The 26,210-nt window shown below is 37.5% G+C and overlaps 1 protein-coding gene across 1 annotated transcript in view; it reads left to right on the top strand.

Annotated features, from left to right (window-relative positions):
• The window catches only part of LOC126249508 (latrophilin Cirl), a 777,653-nt gene that overhangs the window by 744,798 nt on the left and 6,645 nt on the right, over window positions 1-26,210 (top strand). The window contains exons 17-18 of the mRNA XM_049951159.1: window positions 3,892-4,060; window positions 20,877-21,080. Coding sequence (XP_049807116.1) covers window positions 3,892-4,060; window positions 20,877-21,080 — 373 coding nt within the window. The remainder of the gene's footprint in view (window positions 1-3,891; window positions 4,061-20,876; window positions 21,081-26,210) is intronic.

The following is a 26,210-nucleotide window of genomic DNA, read 5'->3' on the forward strand; positions in this document are numbered from 1 at the left end:
AAGATTTCGAAATTGGTTGTTAAAATGCAAGACTTTTCTAGAGGCATATATGAACAACAAATTAAAACTGAATCAAATGAAAAAAGGTAGGAAAAAAGATAATGGGGTCTGGATGAACTCAAAGAACCAGAGGTCTTTCTGAGTTTGAGAATGAGCATCAGACAATGATTGACTGAAACAGGGAAGAAATACAATAGAAGACAAATGGGTAGCTTTGAGAGAGGATACAGTGAAGGCAGTAGAGGATCAAATACATAAAAAACATGGGCTATTAGGAATCATAAATGACACAGTAGATATTGAATTTAATTGAAAAAAGGAGACAGTATAAAAATGAAGCAGATGAAAGTGAATACAAATGCTTAAAAAACAAGACTGACAGGAAGTGCAAACTAGTAAAGCAGGAATGGCTTGATCAGAAATGTGAGGCTGTTGAAGCATGCATAAATGGAGGGAAGATAGATGCCATCTATAGAGAAATTTGGGGAGAAGAGAAGCAGCAGTATGAATGTCAAGAGCTCTTAGCAAGCCAGTAGTAAGCAAAGAAAGGAAAGCTGAAAGATGGAAGGAATAGAATATAGATTGTTGATATATACACAAACTACAGGACTATGTAATCTAAAGAGAAGAGGAAGTATGTAAAGATATAATGGGAGACATAATCGGGAGATGTTAGCTTCACAGAGCACTGGAAGATGTATGTGGAAACAAGACCCATGGCATAGAAGACATTCCCTCAGACTGATTGAGATCCATACGAGAGCCAGTCATGACAAATTACTCCATATGGTTTACAAGCTGTATGAGAAAAGGAAAACACCCTCAGAGCTCATGTAGAATGTAATACTTCCAATTCCAAAAAGTTCAATAAGTCATGGTTGCAAAATATCGACATGAATTATTTACAGAAGAATGGAAAAACTAAAGGAAGATAAGTTTGGGATCTGGAGAAATGTAGAAATGTGTGAGACAAAACTGACACTGTGACTTATCTTAGAAGACAGATTAAGGAAAGGTAAACCTATGTTTATAGCTTTTTTAAATTTGGAGAAAGCTTTTGACAATTCAGCTGAAATACACTCTTTGAAATACTGGTGGTAGCAAGGATAAAATACAGGGACGATAGATTATGTACAACTTGTACAGAAACCAGACAGCAGTTAGGGTTCATAAGAATCAAGGGCCATGAAAGAGAAGCAGTGATTGAGAAGTGAATGAGAAAGGGTTGTACCCTATCCCCAGTGTTATTGAGTCTGTACATTGAGCATGCATAAAGGAAACCAAAGAAAAGTTTGGAGGAGGAATTAATGTTCAGGAAGAAGATACAAAAACTTTTGAGGTTTGCCAAGGACACTGTAATTCTGTCACAGTCCACAAAGGGATTGGAAGAAGAGTTGAATGGAAGTGACAGTCTTGAAAGGAGGATATAAGATGAACATCAGCAAAAGCAAAACAAGGTTGATGTAATATAGTTGATTTAAATCAATTAATGCTGAGGGAATTAGATTAGGAAATAAGACACTTTAAGTAGTAGATGAGTTTTGCCTTTTGGGCAGTAAAATGATTGATAATGGGTGAAGCAGGAAGGCTATAAAATGTAGACTGGCAATGGCAAGAGAAGTGTTTCTGAATAAGTGAAATTTGTTAACACGAAATATAGATTGAAGTGTTAGCAAGTCTGGGAGTATTTGTCTGAAATGCAGGCTCATCTGGAGTGAGGTGTGGATGATAACCAGTTCGGACAACAAAAGAATATAAGCTTTTGAAATGCAGTGCTATAGGCAACTGCTGAATGCCAGAAGGGTAGATTAAATAACTAATGAATCAGATTATGTGACTGAAAGAAGGTATCAGTTTATAGGATACATCCTGAAGCATTAGGGAACTGTCAGTTTTGTAATGGAAGGAAGTGTAGGGGTAAAAAGTGCAGAGGGAGACCAAGGCTTGATTACTGTAAGCAGATACTAATGAATGTAGGTTTTGGTAGCTATGCAGAGATGAAGAGACTTGCAGAGGACAGACGAGCATAGAGAGCTGCATCAAACTTGCCTTCAGATTGAAGACCACAACAACAATATTCAAGCCTTCTTTCTTATTTCAATTCTCATGTTGTTTCCTTTAGTCAAAGCAAACAATATAAGCCAGAGATTGACCAGAAAAGATCTGTTGAGCTCTAGTTCTTTCTTAAACCCATCAGCCCAGTTTTGGCTGCTGTAAATCTCCTCCTAGCCAGCAGAAAGTAAATATTGTAAAATTGAGTCACCTTTCTGTTTTCTCTTTTGGTTAGGAATTTTCTAATCTCTTGTTGTAATGTAACTGAAATGGTAACCACAATACATGTTTCTTGGTAAGCTGGCAGATATATGCTGCATTCTTTACTTCTGGAGTATTCACCACAGATTTAAATGTAACAGAGTAAAGAGATGTCTTCTTTCTGTAAATTCTTAAACTCATATATCTCAAACTAAGCTACTCTTTCTCTTACTGAAATACAATGTTCTTCATAGACAGCCCTTGAAAATTTTGGTAAAAGTCTTCTATGACACTGAGAAAAGACTAAAAACAGTCTTCTTACATTAAATTAATAATTGTATCATAAAGGGAATAAATTGAAAACTGACTTGTAAAGTGCCAAATATAATTAAAAATACATTTGAGTACTGCACTGTTAGCAACTTTCTTGTTTCACTCGAGTGTATGTCTTCATATGATCAGATTTCTCTTAAGGGGGGGGGAAACTATTTTTTCTGTCTTTCTGAATGATTCACAAAGCTTTGTTGGCAGGGTAATGTTACATAATTTGTAGCAGTTGTAGCTTTCAGAACAATTATTTTTTTCTGAATATTTTCTGGGTGGGTCTTCACAAATCTATGGTTCACTGGCCAGATTAGTGCAGTTAAGATGCTGGTGACTATGAAAAATGGATGACAAAGCTGTGAAATAAAATCCATATTTTACAAAGAAAATGACACTGTCAGTTTTGGCCATTATTAATTTATAATCATTATAATCACTATTAATCTTGTTTTCAAGTTGCAAATATGAATGAAAGTGGACAAACTACAGATTCTCTTAGGCAGATGGACATTCATATTCTTATAGTGACATCTGTCTTTGATATACCCCAGCTACTGTAATGAGAAAGTTGAATGTTCATTTTGGGGCAGCAAAGCATAGGAGTGAAGACGATCTTGAGAAGTAGTTTAATGAAGTATGATGGGGAAGGAAGAAGAGATGTGTTCCAGAAAAGTAATATATTAACACTTTCTAGTTATTATATGTAGTAAATGCAATAAATGTATCCATACATTTTCAGATAATTCATTAGGTAAAAAAGTTAATAACTCTTGAAGTGTTTACGTAACTTATTGTGGCAATATATGTTGTAGTCCGGGAAGATGAATATTTGATAAATAGAAGAGGCCCTGAGCAGCAAACATACCTGTACACAAAATGTGATTATGTAGGTAAACTTTCACACAAAGTTATTCACATCTACTATTGTACGTGCCTATCAGTTGTTCAGCACCTCTTCTACTCGGTCAGTAGTGATTGATTGTCACATTCACATTCGCAAATCACTGAGGAATGCAGTGTCATATTTGTGAACCTGCTCTTCACTAGATGGTAGTGTAATGTACACAAGACATTTCATTAATGTTAGCCTTGGAACACAACTCAAGTTGTAACATACATTGCTATATTTGTGTCAAGTGTTGTTAAATTAATGTCAGCAAGTATATTGTTGTGACATTCCCAACTATTGCCCAAAAATTTTTGATACTTTCTAATTCTTAGGTGTTATTGAGAAGCCAATTTTACTAATGATGTAATGAACTGCACATGCAGTTTTTGTATGGGTCAAGTTCTGAAAAAATAATGTGCTTCTAGGTCATGGCTGAGGGGAGCTATTGTCCTTGTCTTCTTGCTTGGACTTACCTGGACCTTTGGATTACTCTACTTGAATGAAGAATCACTTGCAATGGCATATATATTTACAACACTGAACAGTTTTCAAGGAATGTTTATCTTCATTTTTCACTGCATTCAGAATGACAAGGTGAGAAATTTTATTTATTTGTTGTTAATGTTATGTCCAGATCACCAAATAATTGATATTTGATTTGAAAGATGTTTTAGATAGAAAACACAATTACAAGTAATTGTTGTAAGTGCTGTCACATAAATATGACCCTGGGGAAAAACCTTTTTGTCCTAGATCCAATGCAATGTTTTATCTCTTTAACTATTTCTTACAAGCTCCCATGATTAAAATGGTGAAAACATTGTCAAAGAAGTCAATCTACAGACTGAAATTTAATAAAAAAACTCAATCTTCAATGCCAAGATCTAAATTTGAGTTCTAGTCTTAGCACATAATCATAAGCTGTCATGAGTATTTAGTTAAGAAATTACCCACCTTAGTGTATCAGTTTCATTCTTGAATATACATGATCCCTGAATTTTGGGCATAAAAAAATCCTGTCAAAAGCTGACTGTTTTTGTCCCTGATTTTTATGCATGCAATTTAATGTGTAGAGAGTTTCAATCAGCAAAGAAACATGTCTCTAAAAGAATATTACTGATATCTGTTGTAGCCAATCCTTACTTATTGCATTCCATGAAATATATGCTCTTCTTACTTGTTTGCTATCACTGCCTTGTTCTAGGGCTCAGTTTTCATAAATATTTTTTTTCATGCATGTAGCCTGTAAATCAACTGTTGGAATGCCAGTGATATTTATAAGTTTTGATAAACCACAAATCTGTGGGTATTTGCCGTCTACATATTTAGACTGAGATTCACAGTACTATCAGATTCTGTATTAATTTATGTCTTATGTCAACATCTGAGTTTGGCTGAATGTTCAAGTTTCAGCTGTTATTTTATTTGTAATATTCATACTTGTGTTTAATAGAAATTAATATGATTCACGACATATAGCTTACATATGCATTGTTACATATGGTCCACTAGTAATATTTTATGTTAAGCTGTTTTGTCTTGAGCAGAAAGGTAGTCTGTGGTGAAAGATCTTTCAGGTACAATGAGGTAAAAACTAGTTTTGATTGAATTGCAAAACGCTGCTGGAGAGAAATTCTGCCTTGTGTAAGACTCTGTTTTATAGTTTTGTCATTACCCAAATGTGTTTCAGCACTTAATGTGCTATTATCACTGGGATTTTTTGTTAATTTCGTTTCTCACATGACACTGTTACTTCTGGATGCTGGGAACTTTATATCCACCACACATTCTCATAGTCTACCAATATAGACAAGCAGTAGAGTTATGTGGGAAAGAAAAAGCTATTTCACTGAAGATAGCATATAAAGAGTTGAAACACGTTTAGGTAATAACAGAACTATAAAATGATATACTTTGGTGAAAATTTGTGCTTACTATGTTTATGTGGAGGTTAAGCTTCTGCCTAATTTCAAAAGAATGAACATCACAGTCACATCTCAAGATGTTTTTTCTTTTGAGATGCCATTAGTGTGTACAAAGAAGGCAGAGGGATTATTTCCAGACTTAAAAGGTGGCAGACTTGAATCTCTGCATTTAGCTAACTTTTATCACTCTGATAATCTTTTTTCTGTTTATTACAGAAGGTTCTGACAGAATTTAAATACTGTTGGAGTGAAGGGCACCATTCTCTGAATGGCAGAAACATTGAGTCTTCAATAGGTACACACAAAAGAGAAAGAAAACTTGCTAGCTTTTGGATTCCAGCATACACACCTTGCGCCACTACTTTTTGCCAGCTGGACAAACAGTGCCAGGACTTCATTTTGGCAGGTGGGCTGTTGGGGTGAGGGTTGGTTCAAATGGTTCAAATGGCTCTGAGCACTATGGGACTCAACTGCTGTGGTCATCAGTCCCCTAGAACTTAGAACTACTTAAACCTAACTAACCTAAGGACATCACACACATCCATGCCCGAGGCAGGATTCGAACCTGCGACCGTAGCAGTAGCACGGTTCCGGACTGCGCGCCTAGAACCGCGAGACCACCGCGGTCGGCGGTGAGGGTTGTGTTGGGTGCAGTGTGTAGAGGGGAGAGATGTGGTAGACAGTAAGAGGGAATGTTATGGGTAGCTTGCAGCTTGGAGGAAGGCAGTAGGTTTGCTGGCTATGAATACTTTTGGCAGGGTGGCAGGTGCACAGCCTAGGTAAGTGATAAACAGATACTGGAGTCAGTGGGGAGTGGTGCATAGTGAAGGTTATATGAATATGGATTGAGATGGGTTGAGAGGACAGGGAGTGGGGTTCAAATGGGATAGTGATGCAAAAAAGTATGACTTTAAGCAAGTCAAAGTCACTTAGCTTCTCCTACTCAGTTCTGACTCAACTCCAAGGTGCTGAACCCTGAGAACATGAACAACCCTATATAAGAATTGTATCATGGAATCTACAGGCATCATATAGAACTGGAGCCCTTGGAAGTCTGATTGGAATAATGAATACCTATAAGGTGGATATAATGGCCTTTGAAGAGATAAGGTGGACTGGCTGGAATACCTCTCAGAAATAGCCATGTACTTTGTAAAACAGGAGCCACAACAGTAAATTTATATTTGGTATGGGATTTATAGTCAGTCCAAGCACTGAACGATTTGTGGGATTTAAGGCAACAAGTCCAAAGATATGTTGTATGCAAATAATGGGGAAGTTCTTTATGTGCCATCTCATAAATGTACATGTCCTTACAGTGGAGAAGACAGCAGAAGAGAAGAATGCTAACGTAGGGCAGGAGTGATTCTTTTCCTCTACCATTGGTAAACACAGCCTCCAGGAAGAGAGTAATAACAATGGGCTCTGCCTGATGAATTTTGCAGAATCACTTAACATGAATGTTTATAGCATTTGGTTCCAGCATAGGAATATATGTAGTGTGACTTAGATGTCATCAGACAACAATACTAGCATCCAAATTCATCATATATTAATAGATGCCTGAGATGGCTCTGATGTATTAGATTGCCGTAGTGTAAGAGGTGATAATATTTACTCTAATCATACCTCCCCCTACCAAGAGTAACAGGGAGAATTTCAAATGCACATAAAGTTAAAGGAGAAAGACAGAATAAGTATAATATCTCAGAGCTTAAGGACCCAAAGAAGGCTGAACACCTAGATACTGATTTGGAGAACAGATTGACAGAAATCCTCCAGAATTTTACTCATAACATAAATGAGCAATGTCATAAAATGAGGACAGAAATACAGATTGCTGCAGGGGAAGTGGTTGGTATGGAACAAAAGATGAGAAGAAATGAATGGTATGATGAAGAGTATGAGGATGCAGTAAGAACAAAAACAAATTGCACTAAAAGATGCAGACCTGAAGAACAAGAATGCTACTGGTTGACTATAGAGGAAAAGTGCCACGCAGAAAAGCGAATTCACAAAGCAGAGAAGAGAAGTTTTTTGAAAGGCAGATGCAGGATATTGAATTACTAAATAGCACTAATGAAAGTAGGAAATTCCTTAGAAATATCAATAGCCTCAGAAGGGGCTTTCAACCAAAAACAACACAATGTAAAGGGAAAAATGGTGAACTAACTGCATCACTGGAGGGAATGTTTCATAATTTTCCAGTGTGCTTTAAGGAATTACTATAATCAGAAAATGTTAAAGCATGGGGACTAACCAAAAACAAACAGGTAAAAGGAAAATTGGATGCCCTTGGTGCAAGAGATTAGCAAGCAATAAAGAAACTAGCTAAAAATTAAGTGATCTGGCTGTGATATATCAGCTGAATTTATTAAGTGTGGTGGTGGTCAGCAAGAAGTCATCCCAAATGATTGGAAAACAGGAGTAATATGTGCTATATGTAAGAAAGGGGATATTCTGGAATTTACAAATCGAAGATGAATTACATTATTGAGCACCACATATAAATGTTCTCCTCACTACTTTGGACCTATGTAAAACCTTTCACAGCAAAAGCAACTGGGAGACATCAGTCACACTCTAGATCTGGCAAATCAGCTATTGACCTAATTTCAATCCTGAGACATATATAGGAAAAAACAAGAGAATAAAAGATCAAAACTCATGACACATTTGTTCATTTTACAGCAGCATATATCACCATAAAATAAATAAGCTTATTGATGTTATGGAAGAACTCTGCATACTACAACAGTTGATATGACTTGTAGGTCTACTTATGGAAGAAGTAGTGTGTAAAGTACGGATACAAGGAAATTTAATACCAACCTTTGAGGCTGACTGTGGACTGAGGAAAAAGGGTGTGCACTCTCATGTATGCTTTTTAGTACAGTACTAGAGAAAATAATAAGATTGGCTCAAATTGATATAACAGGCACAGTATTCAATAGAATGGTGTGGGTTCCGGCCTATGCAGGTGTTGTGGTTAATACTGCAAGAATAGAACTGACCTCTAAAGAGACATATAGGACACAGGTGGCTGCAGCAATAGAAATAGGACCGAAGTGAATGTCAGTAAAACCAAATGCATAAGAGTAATATGACCAGAACTAAATATCACTGTAGAAATTGACCAGGTGTGAACAGAATCTGTTAGTGAATTTGTCTGTCTGGAAACACTGGTAACATCACAGAATTATGTGTTAACGCAGAAATAAAGTGATGCATTCATTTATCTAATAAATGATTAACTGGTCGTACTACTGAAGTTCAGGACTCTGTCCAGGAAAACAGTGTCAACTACATAAAACTTTAATATGTTTGGTATTAACATATGGCTCAGAAACCTGGATATTGACACAACAGTGTGAAGAGCTAATAGGATGTTTCAAGTGGAAGGTGTTCTGCAAAGTCAATGGGATGACAAGTGAATGTGGAATACGGTGTAGACTAATTTTTGAACTGTATAGATTATATAAAGATCTCAAAATCATCAGATTTATTAAAATAAACTATGAGAAATGTGTTGGCCATACCTTCCATATGGGACATGAGAATTCAACAAAAATAATGTTGCTACAGAACCCATTCTGATGATGAAGCATGGAAAGACCTTTGCTACTTGGATGACTTACAAGAAGATCTAAAAATTATTGGTGTCAGAGGATGGAGGTGCAAGATGCTGGACAGTGTTTAATGGAATGATGTCCTAGAGTAGACCAAGGTGCATCAAAGACTGTAGAGGCAGGAAGAAGAAGAAGACAGGTCAGAAGAAGGGGAAACTGTTGCATAAAGGGTGTGGGGACAGTGGGTTCCTGAAATGAAGCCAGAAGGGTTACAGAATTGAAGGATGTGTTGCATCAGTAACGGCCATCTGCATAGTTCCAAAAACATGGAGGTGGAGGGAAGGATCCAGATGGCTTGCCCCCCCCCCCCCCCCCCCTCCCCTAACACGAAGAATCAGCTATGGAAGAGCACATGCTGAGAAATGACAGATATCCTACCCAAGATATGTCCCACATGTCCTTAAGTGGTATTCTGTCACACATCCGTCCTACACGACATACCTATCCATGCCACAGGGATCATACCCCTGTGGAAGATTCAGGTGCAAGACCTGCCCAATACACTCAACCACAATTTCCTAATCCAGTTCTCCCACAGGCTTATCCTACCCCTTGAGATGCAGGGCCACCTGTGAAAGCAGCCATGTCATATAACAACTGTGCTACAAACACTGCAAGACTTTTTATGGTGGTATGACTACCAATCAGCTGTCCACTCGGATGAATGACTACCACTAAACTGTTGCTGAGAACAGAGTTGACCACCTGGTGTCGTAGCATGCAGCTGAGCACATCATCCTCAACTTCAATGGCTGTTTCACAATTGGGCCTTTTGGATGTGCCTCTCCACCACCAGCTTTTCTAAACTGTGCAGATGGAAGTTATTCTTGCAACACATCCTTCATTCCCATAATCCTCTACCCAGCAGTTTCTGTTTGTCCTCCCTCTGTCTTGTCGCCCCCACCAACCCACATCTCCATGTCACTTTCTTGAATAAAATGTAACAGCCCTTACCTTGTGAGACTGGTCTTCCATACTGAGTGCTGTAATTTTATCTGCAATTTCTAGCTTTACTTTTTCAGAGAGACATGTCTCATATTTCCCTTGCCATAGCAGCTCTTTTTTCCCCATAAATGCACTTATGGTTTATAATGGTTACCTCCTTTTCATCACGCAGTTATGAGCAATTAATGTCAGAAACTAAGCTGGTGAATACGAAGACTGATATTCCAGTTACCTAGCAAATTAAAATTATTGATAAGCTGTTCTCTTTCATTGAATGAAGCAATGAGCATTTCCAGTCACTGCCTAACACATCAGACGTTGCCCTAATAACCCTACAAACAATACTCATTTTGCCATAACTTTTTCTCTTTTTAACTAATTGATTAACAGATTTCTTCTCACTTTCATCTTCTGATGTTCAACACATTTTAAAGTTCCTAAGAGGAATACACAACTGCCACACTTAAAACTAAATACTGTTACTGTAAGAAACAACAGATTAAGAAACTCAACTGATCATGTTTGCAGTCACAACCCTACTGACCTAACAGGTCTAATGCAAACAGTGGAAGCAAACCTTTGAATTACCCCAGTCTATCTCTGATAAGACTGACTTGCAATGTTCTTTCTGTTATAACTAAAAGTGAAACCTTTTGTATCTCTGTGACTTACCATGTAATTTGAAAGTCACTTTAATGCCTTATAGTACTGTCAGCTGACTATCAGAATGTGCCATAAACTCATTTCCTAATTAAATGGATTTACCCCATTTTTTTCTGTGGGGTCTTCAGTTGTCATGAACCTGAGTCAAAATTCATCTTTAGTAGAAACTATATTCAAAATGATGACTCAGCAGCCTCAGATTAGAAGAAATTAAAGAAATTATATGCTCACTTGAAAACAGTAAAGTATCTGGCGAGGTTGGTAGTAAGACAGTTTTGGGAAGCTCTTGTCGACAAACTTGTTTTTTATCATTGAGGACAAAATGTCTCAAATGTGAGTGATACAAAATTTTTTAGGCTTACTGATACATGTTCAGAAGGATATGAAATGGGAAATGCACTAAATAAGAAGGAGAATACACTTATGTATGAATCTGGTCAGTGGTAGATGCAGTAGTTGCTGTTTTTCCAAACTAGTTCAATTACAGCTGGGCTTTTGCTGAACGACTATAGCAAATTTATAACATTGTCTTTGAATGTCTAGGATTTTGAGAAATCAGTATTGGTGTCACAATGTATGATTATATTTTTCTTGATAGAATTAATTTCTTCCAAAAGTTACTCCATGTGATTATAAAAAAAACTTTTGTGTCTCCATCTAGTGACCTGTATAGGCAAACAATAACTGTATTTTGCCGTGGTAATTCAACCATAGACAGTTCTAAACTTTTTCACTAGACACATTATTATATTTAGCTACAATGTTGGGTTCAGTATTTTGTCTAAAATATATAAAGCTGCTGCCATACCTCATTTTTCTGTAGATGAAATGGAAATCACTCTTAGCCACCAACATTTGTGTCTTTTTAGCTGCTTCTATGGCTTCTAGCTGGAAGTATTTTAGGTTAGTCAACTGAAATAAGTGTGTGTCACCTGTCTTAGCACCTGGATATTGGTTGTTTCATCTGGAGAAATAAGAAAAAAAGGGGAAATATTTTGTAGGGACACAGTTACTTTTAATTTAAATTTCTTGTGTCAGTTCTACCACCAATGAACCTCCACTCTGAGAAGGAGCAGAACACTTTTCCTTTATTACATATTTACTATCCAAATGCACAAATTCTCAATGAAGAGAGTGCCACAAAGCTGGAAAAAGGCAAAACTCATTCCAGTTTATAAGAAGCTTGTGAGACTTAAGCATAGACCTATAGGCAGTGATGTTCTTTATGGAAACCACGAAATGCTATGAAAGAATCAACATGATTTGTGCAACCCTTGCTCCTTTTGTTCACGTGGTCCAGAGGGCAGTAGATGGTGCAGCTCAGGATGCTCCTTTTCTTTCTTGGCTTCCTGAAAGCCTTTGATGCATTTCTGTACTGTCACTTCATAAAACATTTCTGCATACTGATTACCTGAAGAGATATGTACTTGGATTGAAGACTTCTGATTACATGAAACATAGCTTGATCTGTTTGTTCATGAGATCCAGAAGGCAGTAGATAATAGAGCTGAGATTGATATTGAGTTTATTAACTTCCAGAAAACCTGTGATACAGTTTGACATGGTTATCTAATATGTGACTGCAATTAAGACTTACTAATAAACAGAACTTAATTCGTACATAATGGGGGAACATTACCAGAAGCAAAACTAGCATCCGGTGTACCCCACAGTGGTGTGATATGACTGTTGCTGTTCACAATGTGTATAAATATCCTGACAGATAACATCTGTAGCCCTATGAGGCAGTTCATAGACAGTGAATTTGTGTACAGAAAAATTACAGCTTTAGGAAGACGTTACAAAGTGCAGAGGGACCTGCAGACATAAATTTAATCTAATGTGCATAAATAGATGAAAAGATGCAATATCATTGGCCAACATGATTGGCTATCAGCTGCTGGTTTCAGTCACAACCATTAAATATACAGGACTTTCTGTCTTGAATGATTTGGGGTGAAACAGTCATATAATCTGAATGTTAAAAATAGGTCATTTACAAAATACTTGTCTGATCAGTACTTTACCGAGCGAGGTGGCGCAGTGGTTAGCACACTGGACTCGCATTCGGAAGGACGACGGTTCAGTCCCGCATCCGGCCATCCTGATTTAGGTTTTCCGTGATTTCCCTAGATCACTCCAGGCAAATGCTGGGATGGTTCCACTGAAAGAGCACGGCCGCCTTCCTTCCCCATCTTTCCCTAATCCGAGCTTGTGCTCTGTCTCTAATGACCTCGTTGTCGACGGGACATTAAACACCAATATCCTCCTCCTCTGATCAGTACTTGAATAATGTTCATCAGACTGGGACCCTTATGAAGTCGGATTAACATAAGATATTCAAAGTAGAGCAGCACTTCTGATAACTGGTTTGTTTAGTCGGTGTGAGAGTATCATAGAAATGTCAATAACCTGCAAAGAGGGGCACTTTAAAAAAAAGAATGCATCAATGAGAGCCTTCCACACAGAAGTTCAAGAGCCCATGTTCCAAAAAGAGTCTAAAAACGTATTACTTCCACTAATGTATTTCCTTCCATAATATCTTGAGTAATGACCATATCACTTAAATGAGAGAAATTAAGGTTCATACAGAGTTGGTACTGACATTCTTTTCCCCATATACTATCCATGAACAAACTGGGAAGAGGGTAAAATAACACTGGTGCAGTATGTACTTTCCACCAAATACTGTGCAGAGTATGCACGTAGATGCAAAAATGCTTTTGTTCTGGCAGACATTCTATCTGTTGTATTAAGTATTTTATTTTCTCTTGATGTATTTGATCTTAGAAGTGTGTACTGTAGGTTACTGTGTGTAAAAGACAACGTCAGCCATAAATGATTTTGGACTAGAAAAGTAGTAGTGAAATTTTAAGTATTAAATTTTTTAAAATGAAATCTTGTATTTCCTCTGGCAGAAACATTAACCACACATTGTGTCCAAGCTTAGACCATTCAGGGTAAAAAAAAAAGTTTAATTTTACTTTAAGTACAAAGTTACACACATTTTTGGAAGGAAAATTCTGTGCTTGTGCTTTGTGCACAGAAATTAAAGTGAAGGAGAAAGAGATACTTAATTGTATTATTTAGTCATTGTCTACTGGTGCGGTTCCAAAATATTTGATTGGAAGTTTTGACTGAATACAGGCACTATAACATAGCAGGCGTAAACAAATGAGAACTTAGACCGCATGAAGGGAGTGGAACAGAGCAGGAGATAAGGTTCCATCATCCTCTCACAGAGCTGGCAGCCTATGACTGTGCATGTTCTGCTCTCATGCAAAAGCAGAAATGACATAATGATCATGGGGATTGCCAATCCCTTCTGGCGGTCACATTCGAATCCTGTCGTGGACCAGGATTATTCTCACCACTCATTTAAAAATAAGAAAGCAGCAAGCAATGCATAACACGAAGCAAAACGTAGTACACCAAGCATTGGGTAATGGGTAGAGTGCAATTGTTTGCAAATGGTGACAAGGTTGTGAATGTGGAATGTGGTAGTTCATGCCTGACCTGTACACAAGGCCTGCTTTAGGGGTGGTCATCCCGCAAATTTGTCCAGGGCACCAAAATTTAGAGGCACCATTTTGGCAATAAATGTGAGAATAATAATGATGTGTTAAATATTCAGTAATAGGAAAAAAAATTACTGCATGCAAACATCAAATTTAAGTTGTAGTTATGTGATTGGTTTTCATCACTGCAATTATCTAAATTTTCATTATGATGATGACATGTCTCACTGCGCAAAGCCTGTTGGTGCACAATTGAGAGCATCTGCTTGATTTTTGCCACTCTTTGTGGTGGTCAAGGTTCTCTTTTCTTGCTGCAAGACACCAATGTCGTGGTTGAGTGACCTATCGCTACATGGCTTGCGGTAAGGCAAGTGGTAGCTGTGAGCCATTCACATAAGAATTTGCCATAATAATAAAAAGGAAGTTCTCATATGAAGCTTGAGATAAACCAATCAAAGATCCAAAAGAACAAAATAATTACATTTTTAAAAATTTAACAATTGATCAAGCACAAAATGTGTTAGATGATAGATATAAACGACCATAGTAACTATATTCAATTCTTATATAATATATATGATTTAAATACCATATCCAAAGAAATGCTATTAAAATACTAAGGATTTAGAATATATTTTAAGAGGTGGTGGTTCTGTAGACATAAATGGGCTACAGTTAGCAGAGGAAATTTCAGCAGTATCTGCACCTTTCGACAAAAAAGGAAGTCTAAGCAATTGTAATATACCCCCTCCTTCTTAATCCCACCTGATGTCCACATTAGTCTTTTATGGAGATTTGAGAGGAGAGAAGATTACAGTAAACTTTCTAGTTTACTTAACTTGTCATGTAGAGTTGGCTCCAGTTCTTCTTGTCTAGTGGTCTGATTCGTGAAGCTGAAAGTGTCACATTTTAGGTCCTCGCAGTTGGAGTGATCTAAATAAATTTGAAGATTGTTGTTACAGAATTTTTGTTTTTACATAACTCTATTTTCTCATATTTTAGTATATCATACAGTCTTTTGGTTTTTCACATTAACAAAGCCAAAATTACATTGCTAGCACAAAATAAAAAAAATCGTCCAATCACATCAGAGACTCACACTCTGTGAAAGTAACCATATTCCAAAGGGTTTACAATTTTTCTTAACAAATGAATTTCTACTAGTTTCTGTTACAGTATTACTTTTGATTATTATTTCATAAATGAATCCAGAAATAAACATAGTAACTACTAAAGTATTGTGTAATTAGTAATAGAAATTTTAAGTGTGCCAATAGTTCACAATTTCACATGTTTCTAAAAACATTATTTTAACTGTACATTCAGAACTAGCAGTATCAAGACTAAAACATTTTACAAAGTAATTCAGTTTCATAAATTTTAGCTTGAAATACAACATACTGTGTATAAAATTATAAGAAAGTTTTCAGAAAAGCAACTGAGTTTATATTGACCTGTCCAAAATTCAAAAAATAATACTAGTATCAACAGTTACTGTTTAGGAAAGGTAATACTGGTGGAGAGTGTTCTGTTACACAATGTAATGAGATTAATTACAAAGTTAAATTTTGACCCATATTTTACTAGTCCTTTAAGAATATTGCTGATGACACCAATAACTGTAGCAAGTCACAAAAAGAGTTTCTCTAAGTTAAAATTAATTTAGAACTGTTTACATTCAACTACAGAAAATCATGTTAACAGTTTTGCCACTTTCACAGTTGAGCTCGAAATTGCTGATCCACTAAATTTAAATGATGTAAAAATAGTTTGTAGAACTGAAAGAAGAAAGAAAAAAAGACATTTTTTGTGATTTTAGCGTATTTGGTCTTACTTCGTTTTATTTTCAAAATAATGGCATGTAAAAATTAAATGGTTAACAACTTCTGAATAGTTCCACATATTTCTTAATTAATTTCTCAGGTTTTGTACTGCCTGATTATCAGTTTTATGTTCTACATTCCTTTCTAAACATATGCTTTTTTTTAAAATTCAAGTAAAATGATTTAATTTTGATTGGAAATAAGGGGTGGTGATTTGTCTTTTTGTCCAGGACAATGAAACTGCTAGAATGGGACTCACCTGTACCAGTATCTTCTTACTAAACCATACTTCAAATCCCCCCCCCCCCCCCCTCCAACCTAAAACTGCCACATTAAAGTGTCCACATAATAATAGATATCATCTGTTTGTAAGATTTATTATTCCTATCATATTACATTACATTATTTGTATTCCTTGGCTGCCATGGAGAGTAGTCTCTTGGAAGTCGAGAAACGTCAAGGACGTACATTTAATACAGTGAAATGACATTATGTTATTTACCACACAGCTAATTCTAATTATGCAATAACCTAAAACATTAAATTTTAAGAGTTTATAAGAAGATATTGTTCACTCGAGCAGGAGTTGGAAAGTTCTTTAATTCAGGCTTAAAACTCTACTGCATTATCCAAATAATATTTAATGTACTTTGGTAGGCTGTTGAATACTCATGTACCCATGTATCTGACTCCAGATTACTAATTATGTTAACCCCTTGAGGTCTTTGTGGTGATTGTTTTTTGGCTCTGGTGTTATATTTATGCTTTTCACTATTTTTTTGTGTAAAGAGAAATATTGTTAATGAAAAAGGACATTGACAAGTATTTCACAATATGTATATTTATTAAAGTGCCAAGTTTTCTGAAGAGGTCCATGTAATATGTTCTTGAATTAATGCAAGACATAATTCCTATAACACATTTCAGTATTCTGAAAATACTACCCCTTTAACTTGAAATTCCCCAGAAAATGATGGTTTTCACAAGGGCTTTGAGGATAAGCAAGAAGGAAGTTAATTGTAACTGCCTCTGTGTGAGTTCTTACTACTCTAGTTGCCTCTAATGTGTGTTTACAGTTATTTTCGTATAAATGAGCATGAGGAGGATCCTTTCTGACAGTGAACCATGAAATAGTGATCTATTTCTGCAGTGTAAAACATTAATCTCGACAAAGTCTACCATTGTGGTCTTGCCCAGGACCTCATTACAACAAGTGCAATTTGTGCAGTCCATCTCCTGGTGATTATAATTATGGTTACCAGAGTCTGACATGACCAGGAGACAGTGGCTGGGAGTGTCGATGGTGAGTCTCCAAAAACCATGAAAGTCAACAACAGTGATGGACAAACAACAGTTCAACACAACAGAATGACAAGTCTGGAATGCAAACCAAATCAAGAGCCTAAACATAGCAATATCTGAAATCCAGCTATAATGTGTACAAGGAATGATACGAGAACACAGTCAGAGCACAAATGATGTACAGACCCTTGCGCTGATAGCTTTATGGCGTGACGGTAGGTGCCGATAGGCATGGGGTGTGCCCTGCACTGAGCACCGAGGCAGTGAGAGCAGCACTCAGAAGTATTAGCAATGCCACCTTGCTGCTGTCATCTAGGTCCATGCCTTGTGGCTGTCTTTTGAACTTGTCTGATTGGGATACCAGGACAATATTCCAAAATACTATGCTCAATGTATCTAAATGCTATGACAAATCTATGGCAGAACTGTCCTCCGTTATGACATAGGGGGAAGTCAACATGATGGTTGTCCCAAAAAGTGATGGTTAGACGAGGTCAGGGATTAAATGTAAGTGACAAGTCACAAACCTGATGATGCACTCAACAGAAATTTGTGGTGAAAAGCAACGTAGTGAATGGTCCCTGTGTCAGTATGTGACACATGTTAGGAAATAAGCAGTGTTGCATGCATACTAGCATACACATCTCCATTTGTCACTGTAGTAACTACTATGCTATATAGTAACAAGTATATGAGGCTCTAGGAGAGCTAACATTGAAGCAATTACTATGTCAAATCAAATATATAAATCAGAAAATGCATCAGAGAAATCTTTTGAGAACATTAATAAGTGATCACTAAATCCTCTCTGTGGATCTCATACACACATCAAAAAAAGTTTTGCATCACTCCGGTTCCCAGAACACCTGAAGATAGACGTTGACTGTGGATATTGTATCACAGACACAGTCCTTTTGACTGTTCAGAGATGTCACTAAACCCGCCCAAAGATGTAAACAACCATCCATGAGCAGCACCTGTTAGATGGAGGGGGTCCGACAGCCGATCAGTTCCAGTCATTCCACCAGAAAGGGGGTACACGGCTCGTGTTGCCTGTAGTTCAACCATGCCTAGATAGTCACTACTGCGGTTTGATCGTGTCTACATTATTACTTTGTGCCAGGAATGGCTCTAAACAAGGGAAGTGTCCAGGCATCTCGGAGTGAACCAATGCGATGTTCGGACATGGAGGAGATACAGAGAGACAGGAACTATCGATGACATACCTCACTCAGGTCGCCCCAGGGCTACTACTGCAGTGGATGACTGCTACCTATGGATTATGGCTTAGAGAAACCCTGACAGCAACATCACCATGTTGAATAATGCTTTTCGTGCAGCCACATGATGTCGTATTATGACTCAAACTGTGTGCAGTAGGTTGCATGATGCACAACTTCACTCCCAATGTCCATGGCGAGGTCCATCTTTGCATCCATGACACCATGCAGCACTGCACAGATGGGCCCATCAACATGCCGAGTAGGCCACTCAGGATTAGCTTCATGTTCTCATCACCAATGAGTGTCGCATATGCCTTCAACCAGTCAAACATTGGAGACGTGCTTGGAGGTAACCTAGTCAGGCTGAATGCCTTAGAAACACTGTCCAGCGAGTGCAGCAAGGTGGAAGTTCCCTGCTGTTTTGGAGTGGCATTCTGTGGGGCCGACGTACGGTCATGAAAGGCGCCATAATGGATGTACGATACTTGAATGCCATCCTCTGATCGATAGTGCAACCATATCGGTAGCATATTGGCGTGGCATTCGTCTTCATGGACGACAATTCGTGCCCCCATCGTGCATGTCTTGTGAATGCCTTCCTTCAGGATAATGACATCGCTCGACTAGAGTGGCTAGCATGTTCTCCAGACATGAACCCAATCAAACATGCCTGGGATAGATTGAAAAGGGCAGTTTATGGATGACGTGACCCACCAACAACTCTGAGGGATGTATGCCGAATCATTGGACAATCTGGACCAACATTGCCTTGATGAACTTGTGGATAGTATGCCACGATGAATACAGGCATGCATCAATGCAAGAGGATGTGCTACTGGGTATTAGTGGTACCTGTGTGTACAGCAATTTGGACCACCACCTTTGAAGGTCTCACTGTATGGTTGTACAACATACAATGTGTGGTTTTCATGCACAATAAAAAGGGCGGAAATGATGTGTATGTTGATCTCTATTCCAATTTTCTGCACAGGTTCTGGAGCTCCTGGAAAGTAGGTGATGCAAATTGTTTTTTGGTGTATGTATTTCACTAAGGGAATGTAATGCTTCAAAGAATATATGGTGCAGGAATCAGAATTGTGCTTGCTGTCCATTATTTGAGCAGGAAAGGAACTTATCTTTACAGTTTGTGATTAATGACTGAAAAAGGAGAGGAACAATGTAGAGTCAATGGAATGGCGTTTTTCTGGGAAAGCCATGAGTGTAACCCAGTGAGTGGCAGGCGAGAGAAGCTACTTCCTCCCATCCCCTTCCTCCCTCCTCATCTCCTCATTCTCTCTCTCTCACTCACTCACACACACACACACACACACACACACACACACACACAAGAAAAAACAAAAAAACCTTCAGAAGCCGAATTCGCTTCCTGTCTTGCCAGACAGACAGACAAATAATTTCAGTGTCAGTTTGTAGAAAGCAACATTTAATGGATACTGACTCACAGCAAGTGTACCCAGGATAATGTGTTTTGAAGGACATATCACTTCCAAGGAAAGTGAAATTAATGCAGAGTCTCAAATGTTCCCCAATAATTCATTGAGATACAAATTACAAACAAATATTTGGAATTTGATTTTAGTGGATATTTTCATTAGCTTCAAGGTGTCCATCTGGTGCAGAACTGATGGCTGTTATTTATGTAATCCCATGTGACAGTATGGGACTAGGTCAATTTTCCTTACCCTCATTATGTTGGTACCAGTGCTCCTCCTAAGATTTGACCCAGGATTTTTTCTTTTTTTTTCTTTTTTTGTGTAGGGTTATGACCAGAATACAACTAGAAAAAAGGAGCAGGTAGTACACTGGGGTAAAATATTGAAGATTTAGTCACATAAATTCTTTTTCGAATCTTTGCCCACTGCTTTTAGTTACCTCAGGTAATTCTAATAAAGTATCTTGTCAGATTTGATCAGCTGTGTTATAAAATGAATAACTGCATTTAAAGGAGAACTGAAATATACTTGGAATCATTAATATCCACTAATTAACTCATTATTATGGGAGTAAGGTTAAAAGTTCAGTTTTTTCTCCTCCTCGTCCTCCTCTTTCTCTTCTTCTTCTTCTTCTTCTTCTTCTTCTTCTTCCTTTTCCTTTTCCTTTTCCTTTTCCTTCAGTTACCTTATCAGTATAGCATACTGTCATGATATTTCTGCTGTCGACAGCATGAGTTTTTTTTAAGCACAAACAGAAAAATTCTCATCCCAAAATGCATGTGATAGAAACTGTGTTAATTTGTTGTATTTTGTGCAAAACATATCAGCACAAGAATTAGATTCAGATCTTATCCTGTGTAAAGTATTCAATAAGAATAGCCGAACTTAACAACCTGAGAGAAATTACAAAACTGGTGACTTTTCTCAGGTGCGAAAGGAATACAGGAAGCTTGTGCGAAGGTACCCGTGGCTCCAGTGTAGGAAGAAGAGCAACAGGAGCGGAGCAGCCAAGGAGCATGGAGGACGTGGCATGGCTTCCGGATCGGGCTCGGGATCTGGTTCGGGTTATGCTGCCAACAATCCCAACTCTCACTCGACGGACAGTTCGGCCCTGTCACCGCACGGCACTAGCGTGGGTACCTCGACTTCGGCGCGGGCGCTCGCTCGGGCGCGGCCCCACCACAGCCCCGGCGCCCCCGTCCCTGCGACCCGGCACGCTCAAGGTAATGCTGTGGCAATTCTGTCGGGCGGCCAGGCCCCGTCGAAGTGACCGCTCGACCGCTGTGGTGGGGCCCGCCTTAATCTGCCTGCCTCGCCTAGTGTAGTGGCTTTTGCATGTCGGCACGGAGCTAACGGTTGCGCTGCGCTGCACCGTGTGGTGTTGGGAGTGGCTGGGTCGGCACTTCTGTGGGCTTTTTGGAGTACTTTACTGATAAAAATACCATGTGCTTCAAAAGTCTGCTGAAACTGAGTAAATATGAGCTACTGACTGTCATTATGCTCACAGATAAAACATGTTCTACCAAGAAAGCTTTCATCTATAGAACTGAATACACTGATACGTGAATGCTGTGCCCATGTGTATATAACATTTGTGCCACTTTTGTAGCCTTATAAATGAGAAGGGAAAACTAAATTATAACATGTTGTTTGTAAGTATTACTTAAACCAGTGTACATCAAATATGATGTGATTCTGCAGTGCCATAGTTGCTTCTGGAAACTGAAGCAATTTTGGAGCCTGGAATGGAAGAACAGATCTAGCAACTGTGGCACTATGATACTGAATATAAGAATATATTTCTGTATGTAAGATTTAATTGAGTCAGGTAATATTTGTACAAAGATATTTAAACAATGGATTTGTGTACCAACACTAAGCCTACAAGACCAATAATTATTATACTCAAATTACATTTTCAGTTCATTCAACATTATACATGTGTTTGGTTTCACACAAAGGGTAACCCACTATTTTCAATACAATTCCTTACGTTTTGCAATACTATGAACCGTAATACTTTTCATGATTTAATCAACATTCACAGAAATTCTCTATGGTATATGTATTACACATTTTGTTGCAGACAGATTTTATTGTATTCCATTTGAGACGGACATTAGTGAAGTTTTAGCATGAGAATTTTTCCTTTGTATTTGATTCTTACTTGGTTCAGCACTTCAGTGCTTTAAGCAAGTGATAATTCAATAGTAATGCATGGCTCTTCCATCCTCATTCTTTGTAACACAGTGTAATCTGTGTCTGAACTGATAAGGATGTTACTGTGAGAGATCAAATTTATACCATCTCCCCTTTCTTCACTTCAGCCAATGTGCTCTTTTTTCCAGTCCCTCTTTTTCCCCATTCTTTTTCATATGGTCTTGTCATGAAAATAGTTATTTGGCCATATCAGTGACTTCACATATACTTATGGGAAATACCCTTTATGGTTACTTCATTCCATTGATAACTTGCTCTGCGAGAGAAATTTTTTTAATATGCTTGTTATGTGTGTTTTCTTTGTGAACACACTGTGATAGAAAGTGTGTGTATTAATCATACAATACTTCAGATAACTTTAGATTCATAGCTTGAGTCTATTACTTTCAGGACTGTAGCCTCTATATTTCATATTATCTTACATTGATTCAGAATTTATATTTGGAAGAGAAAGTGTGGTCTAAGATGATGACTGTCTTCACTCCGTGGAAAAGAAAGTTCACTCACAATACACAGGAATTAATAATCTGGTTGGAGTGTAGATTTTTCTCATTAGTAAAATTGCTTGCAAAAGATACTGCAGAGCATTTATAAAATGGATGTTCTCCATGTGTGTGCTACATGTATGAGGTTACTTTTGCAACCGTTTCATGAAATCTTTTCCGTTCTTCCACCCTTACTTATACTGCCAACTTTTAAGGTAAAATGTTTCTTTGTTTGACAGTAAAGAACTCTGTTATGGTATTTGGATTTGAAAAGCTTATTTTGTGTAGGTCATCTGCTGTTGCAGTATTTTGTCTACATGTCTTAAATCTAGTAGTATTCCTTGGTATGTCGTAAAGATCAACTTCATTGTATATTCTCAACTTTGTTCTTTTATGGTTTCGTGCAACTTACTTGAAGTTGTTATATGGTGTGGTAAGACTGCATCCACAATAACAAAGCAGTCAACATAAAACTGTCTTGCCAAGATATGTGTATTACAGTAGCGAGATGTTATTAAGACTGAGGCACACAGTTTTCTTTATTTGGCCAGAAACGTCATCCATCGAAAGTGGTGACTTGTGGGTGACACCATTTCTGTTTGTAACATTATTTCATATTTTCAGATCATTAGACATTCTCACTAACAACAGACATTCATCACAAAACACACACGGTGTCTTCTTAATTTGAGTAATTTGAAATATCTGACAACTTAGTTTGAAGTTGTAGATGTAAGGTTCAGAATTATTTGAATGTCTCATCCATCATGTTTCAAAACTGCTGCTGAAGAACCGGGACTAGCAGTGGCTGCACGTACACGTTCATGTGAGGTGCTGGCTGAGGTATGTGGGTGTTTCAGTATGTGCTGACACTGCGGAGTCACGACTGCCTCGGCACTGCAGCCGACGGTCTCAACAGCGACATCCGGATAGATGTGGAACCGGCCGTCGAGGTGTGTGTTTCCCCCCTTCACTGCCCTGTCCTTTCAGAACATGAAGTATCAGAACCTAAATCAAATACCATTTCTCTCCGAACCTTGGCCCCAGCCTCCACTGGGCACCTGGCATCGCTCCGTAAAACTTTGATGTCGAAGGTGAGCCTAACGTGCATGCTTCTCTGCGTCAGTCTTTGTGACCGTGCACGCTGCCAGACCCTTTCCTTCGTGCATCCTATAAGCAACCTGTCTGAGCTCTGTGCTCCTTTCTGTGTTGTAGATATCTGACTGATAGGGAAGAAACCCAAAGCAAATGGAATATGGAAAGAAAAGTTCAAGTTGTGAACTGAACTGAAATTGTTGAGGTGTACAGCCCATAAAGAATTATTATACTTTTTTGTGTAAAATCAATTTTATATGTTTTATGACTAGAGATGCAAATTGAAGTGAAGTGGGAAAGTGATGATATAGCTGGAATTCTTGGTAAGAATGTTAGAAATTGAGTTGTATCATTTTTGACATACACAAAACCATATTCATGCCAAACATAATTGTAAACACTCAAAGTTAACTGAAAGGAACAAGAAAATATCATTGGGATTAGATTTCACCCTCGAGTCAGGTCCATTACATTCTTCCCTAGCCCCATTTGTTGGTTTATTGCAACATTTTAGCATTTCAGCATGCAACTTAATTTGAGTAACACAATAAATATTCTGTAATATGAAAGAAGTATCAGATGAAGTGTAAGGACTTCTCTAGACAGTTCATTGAAGCTACCAATTACATTTTGAATATTTAACATTGTTTCTGCCTGGTTATTCCTGGAAGGTCCTTATGTTCGGAAAATTATGATGTGCTTGTTGTGTCTCCCATTATAGTATGTCATTAGACATTTAGTGGCAGAAGATGACCTGAATGTTACAACACTATGTTAAACAGAGTGATAGTGTTGGTGCTTCCTTCATATCTTGACTTGATCAGTGAAAAACAGACATATGTCAGATTTCTTCTTAATTCTGTAAAAGCACCTTACTCTTTATTTGAAGCAAGGTGTTATTTGTCTCTGGCCATGTTAAAATGTCGATGACAGTATTTGGCAGTGGTGATGTCTATAGCTAAATGTAGTTGTTTATTATAAAGTGAGAAATTAAATTCATATAATAATATATGGTGCTGCAAATTGCTGTTCTCAGTACTGAAACATGGGCATATTTTTCCTATTTTTCATGGCAAGACATTCTGCTGTAGCACTATTGTCTGTACTAATTCTGTTAGGACTGCTGTGGATTGTGTTGGTCAGTGTTATTTCAATATAATTTCATTTGAAAGCAGATATTTGTTGTACCCTATAAAGTTTCATGGAATAATAATTATTTGTATACCTCTCAAGCTTGCAGCCTGATAGTGTTGAAAGAGCACAATATTTTGCACACTCATCAGTTAAATATGATTTCAAATTCATTCTTTTCCAAAATGTTTCTGCATCATTTGATGAAACCTGTAATACTGTGTAGCAAAATATCATGACCTTTTAGTAAAGCCACCTGGCTGCAAACCTAAGAAGAATTTAAGCAGATTCATTGTTTGATTTAGGTTTGTTTATTAAATTCCTGTTCGTTCCCTTAGGTTTGTTTTTCATCTTCTGATGGCATATAGCCATTGGAGCACTACATGTATGTGCAGTCTGTTTAATGTACACATTCAAAAAATTCCTAAACATGTCACATTCCATCTCAAAAGACTACCTTACTAATGGAGAGAACATGTGGTGAGTCTTTGTTAAGCTGCTGCTACTTGTACATTTTTTGTTATGCCACATTCTAATACCTGACTGAAAACTGGTACCTCTTCCACAAATTGTTGTGGCCATAACTTGCTTCACTGATAATACCACTAATTCCAAATGTCTGTTGACCTGTTACAACCCTCACTCTCTTCCAGCATATAACTGTGCAAATAGTAATTGATCAAGATGAAGTACCACCCGTTCCAAAACTTTTTGTTTGATTTTTACATATATGCACAACTTACTCAGCTGCAGAGTTATCTGTTATTGTTAGACTTTTCAAAAATAACATCATATAACTTCTCTGGGTAATATGAATTGCGGGTACGAAATATGCATAGAATGGGAGAATTACAAAAATACGAGTGGAATAGGAAGAATTTTTACATGATCTCATTTACATGCTGTTTGATCTTTTGTTGTTAGTAAAATCCAAAGCAGACGGAATTTTAACAAATATTATTGATTTACGCGATGGCTGCAATATTCTATATGCTTCCCCCCATTTTTTAGTGGAGAAATAGTCTTCATTTATTTTCCCTGGTGACTGAAAACCAATTACTAAGAACTTTACAATTTTCCTTTCTCATGTACAGTCAATAACTGAATGGAAACTGAGAAATGATAGTTAAATTTTTCAAAGTGTTAATTGTATTACACTTTTTTCCTTCTCATCAACAGAAACAAGCCAATTCACAAGTTAAACTCAGTTGTTTGAACTGTTTCTCAAATTTTCTTTATTTCTTTTCTAGGTAATGTTCTTTAATTGTGCGTGTCACTATGTGGAGCAAGTACACAGAGCTTGTCTTTCCATAACAACAGTTCTTTCAGTT

The sequence above is a fragment of the Schistocerca nitens genome, chromosome 3 (genome assembly GCF_023898315.1).
Source record: "Schistocerca nitens isolate TAMUIC-IGC-003100 chromosome 3, iqSchNite1.1, whole genome shotgun sequence".
NCBI lineage: Eukaryota > Metazoa > Arthropoda > Insecta > Orthoptera > Acrididae > Schistocerca > Schistocerca nitens.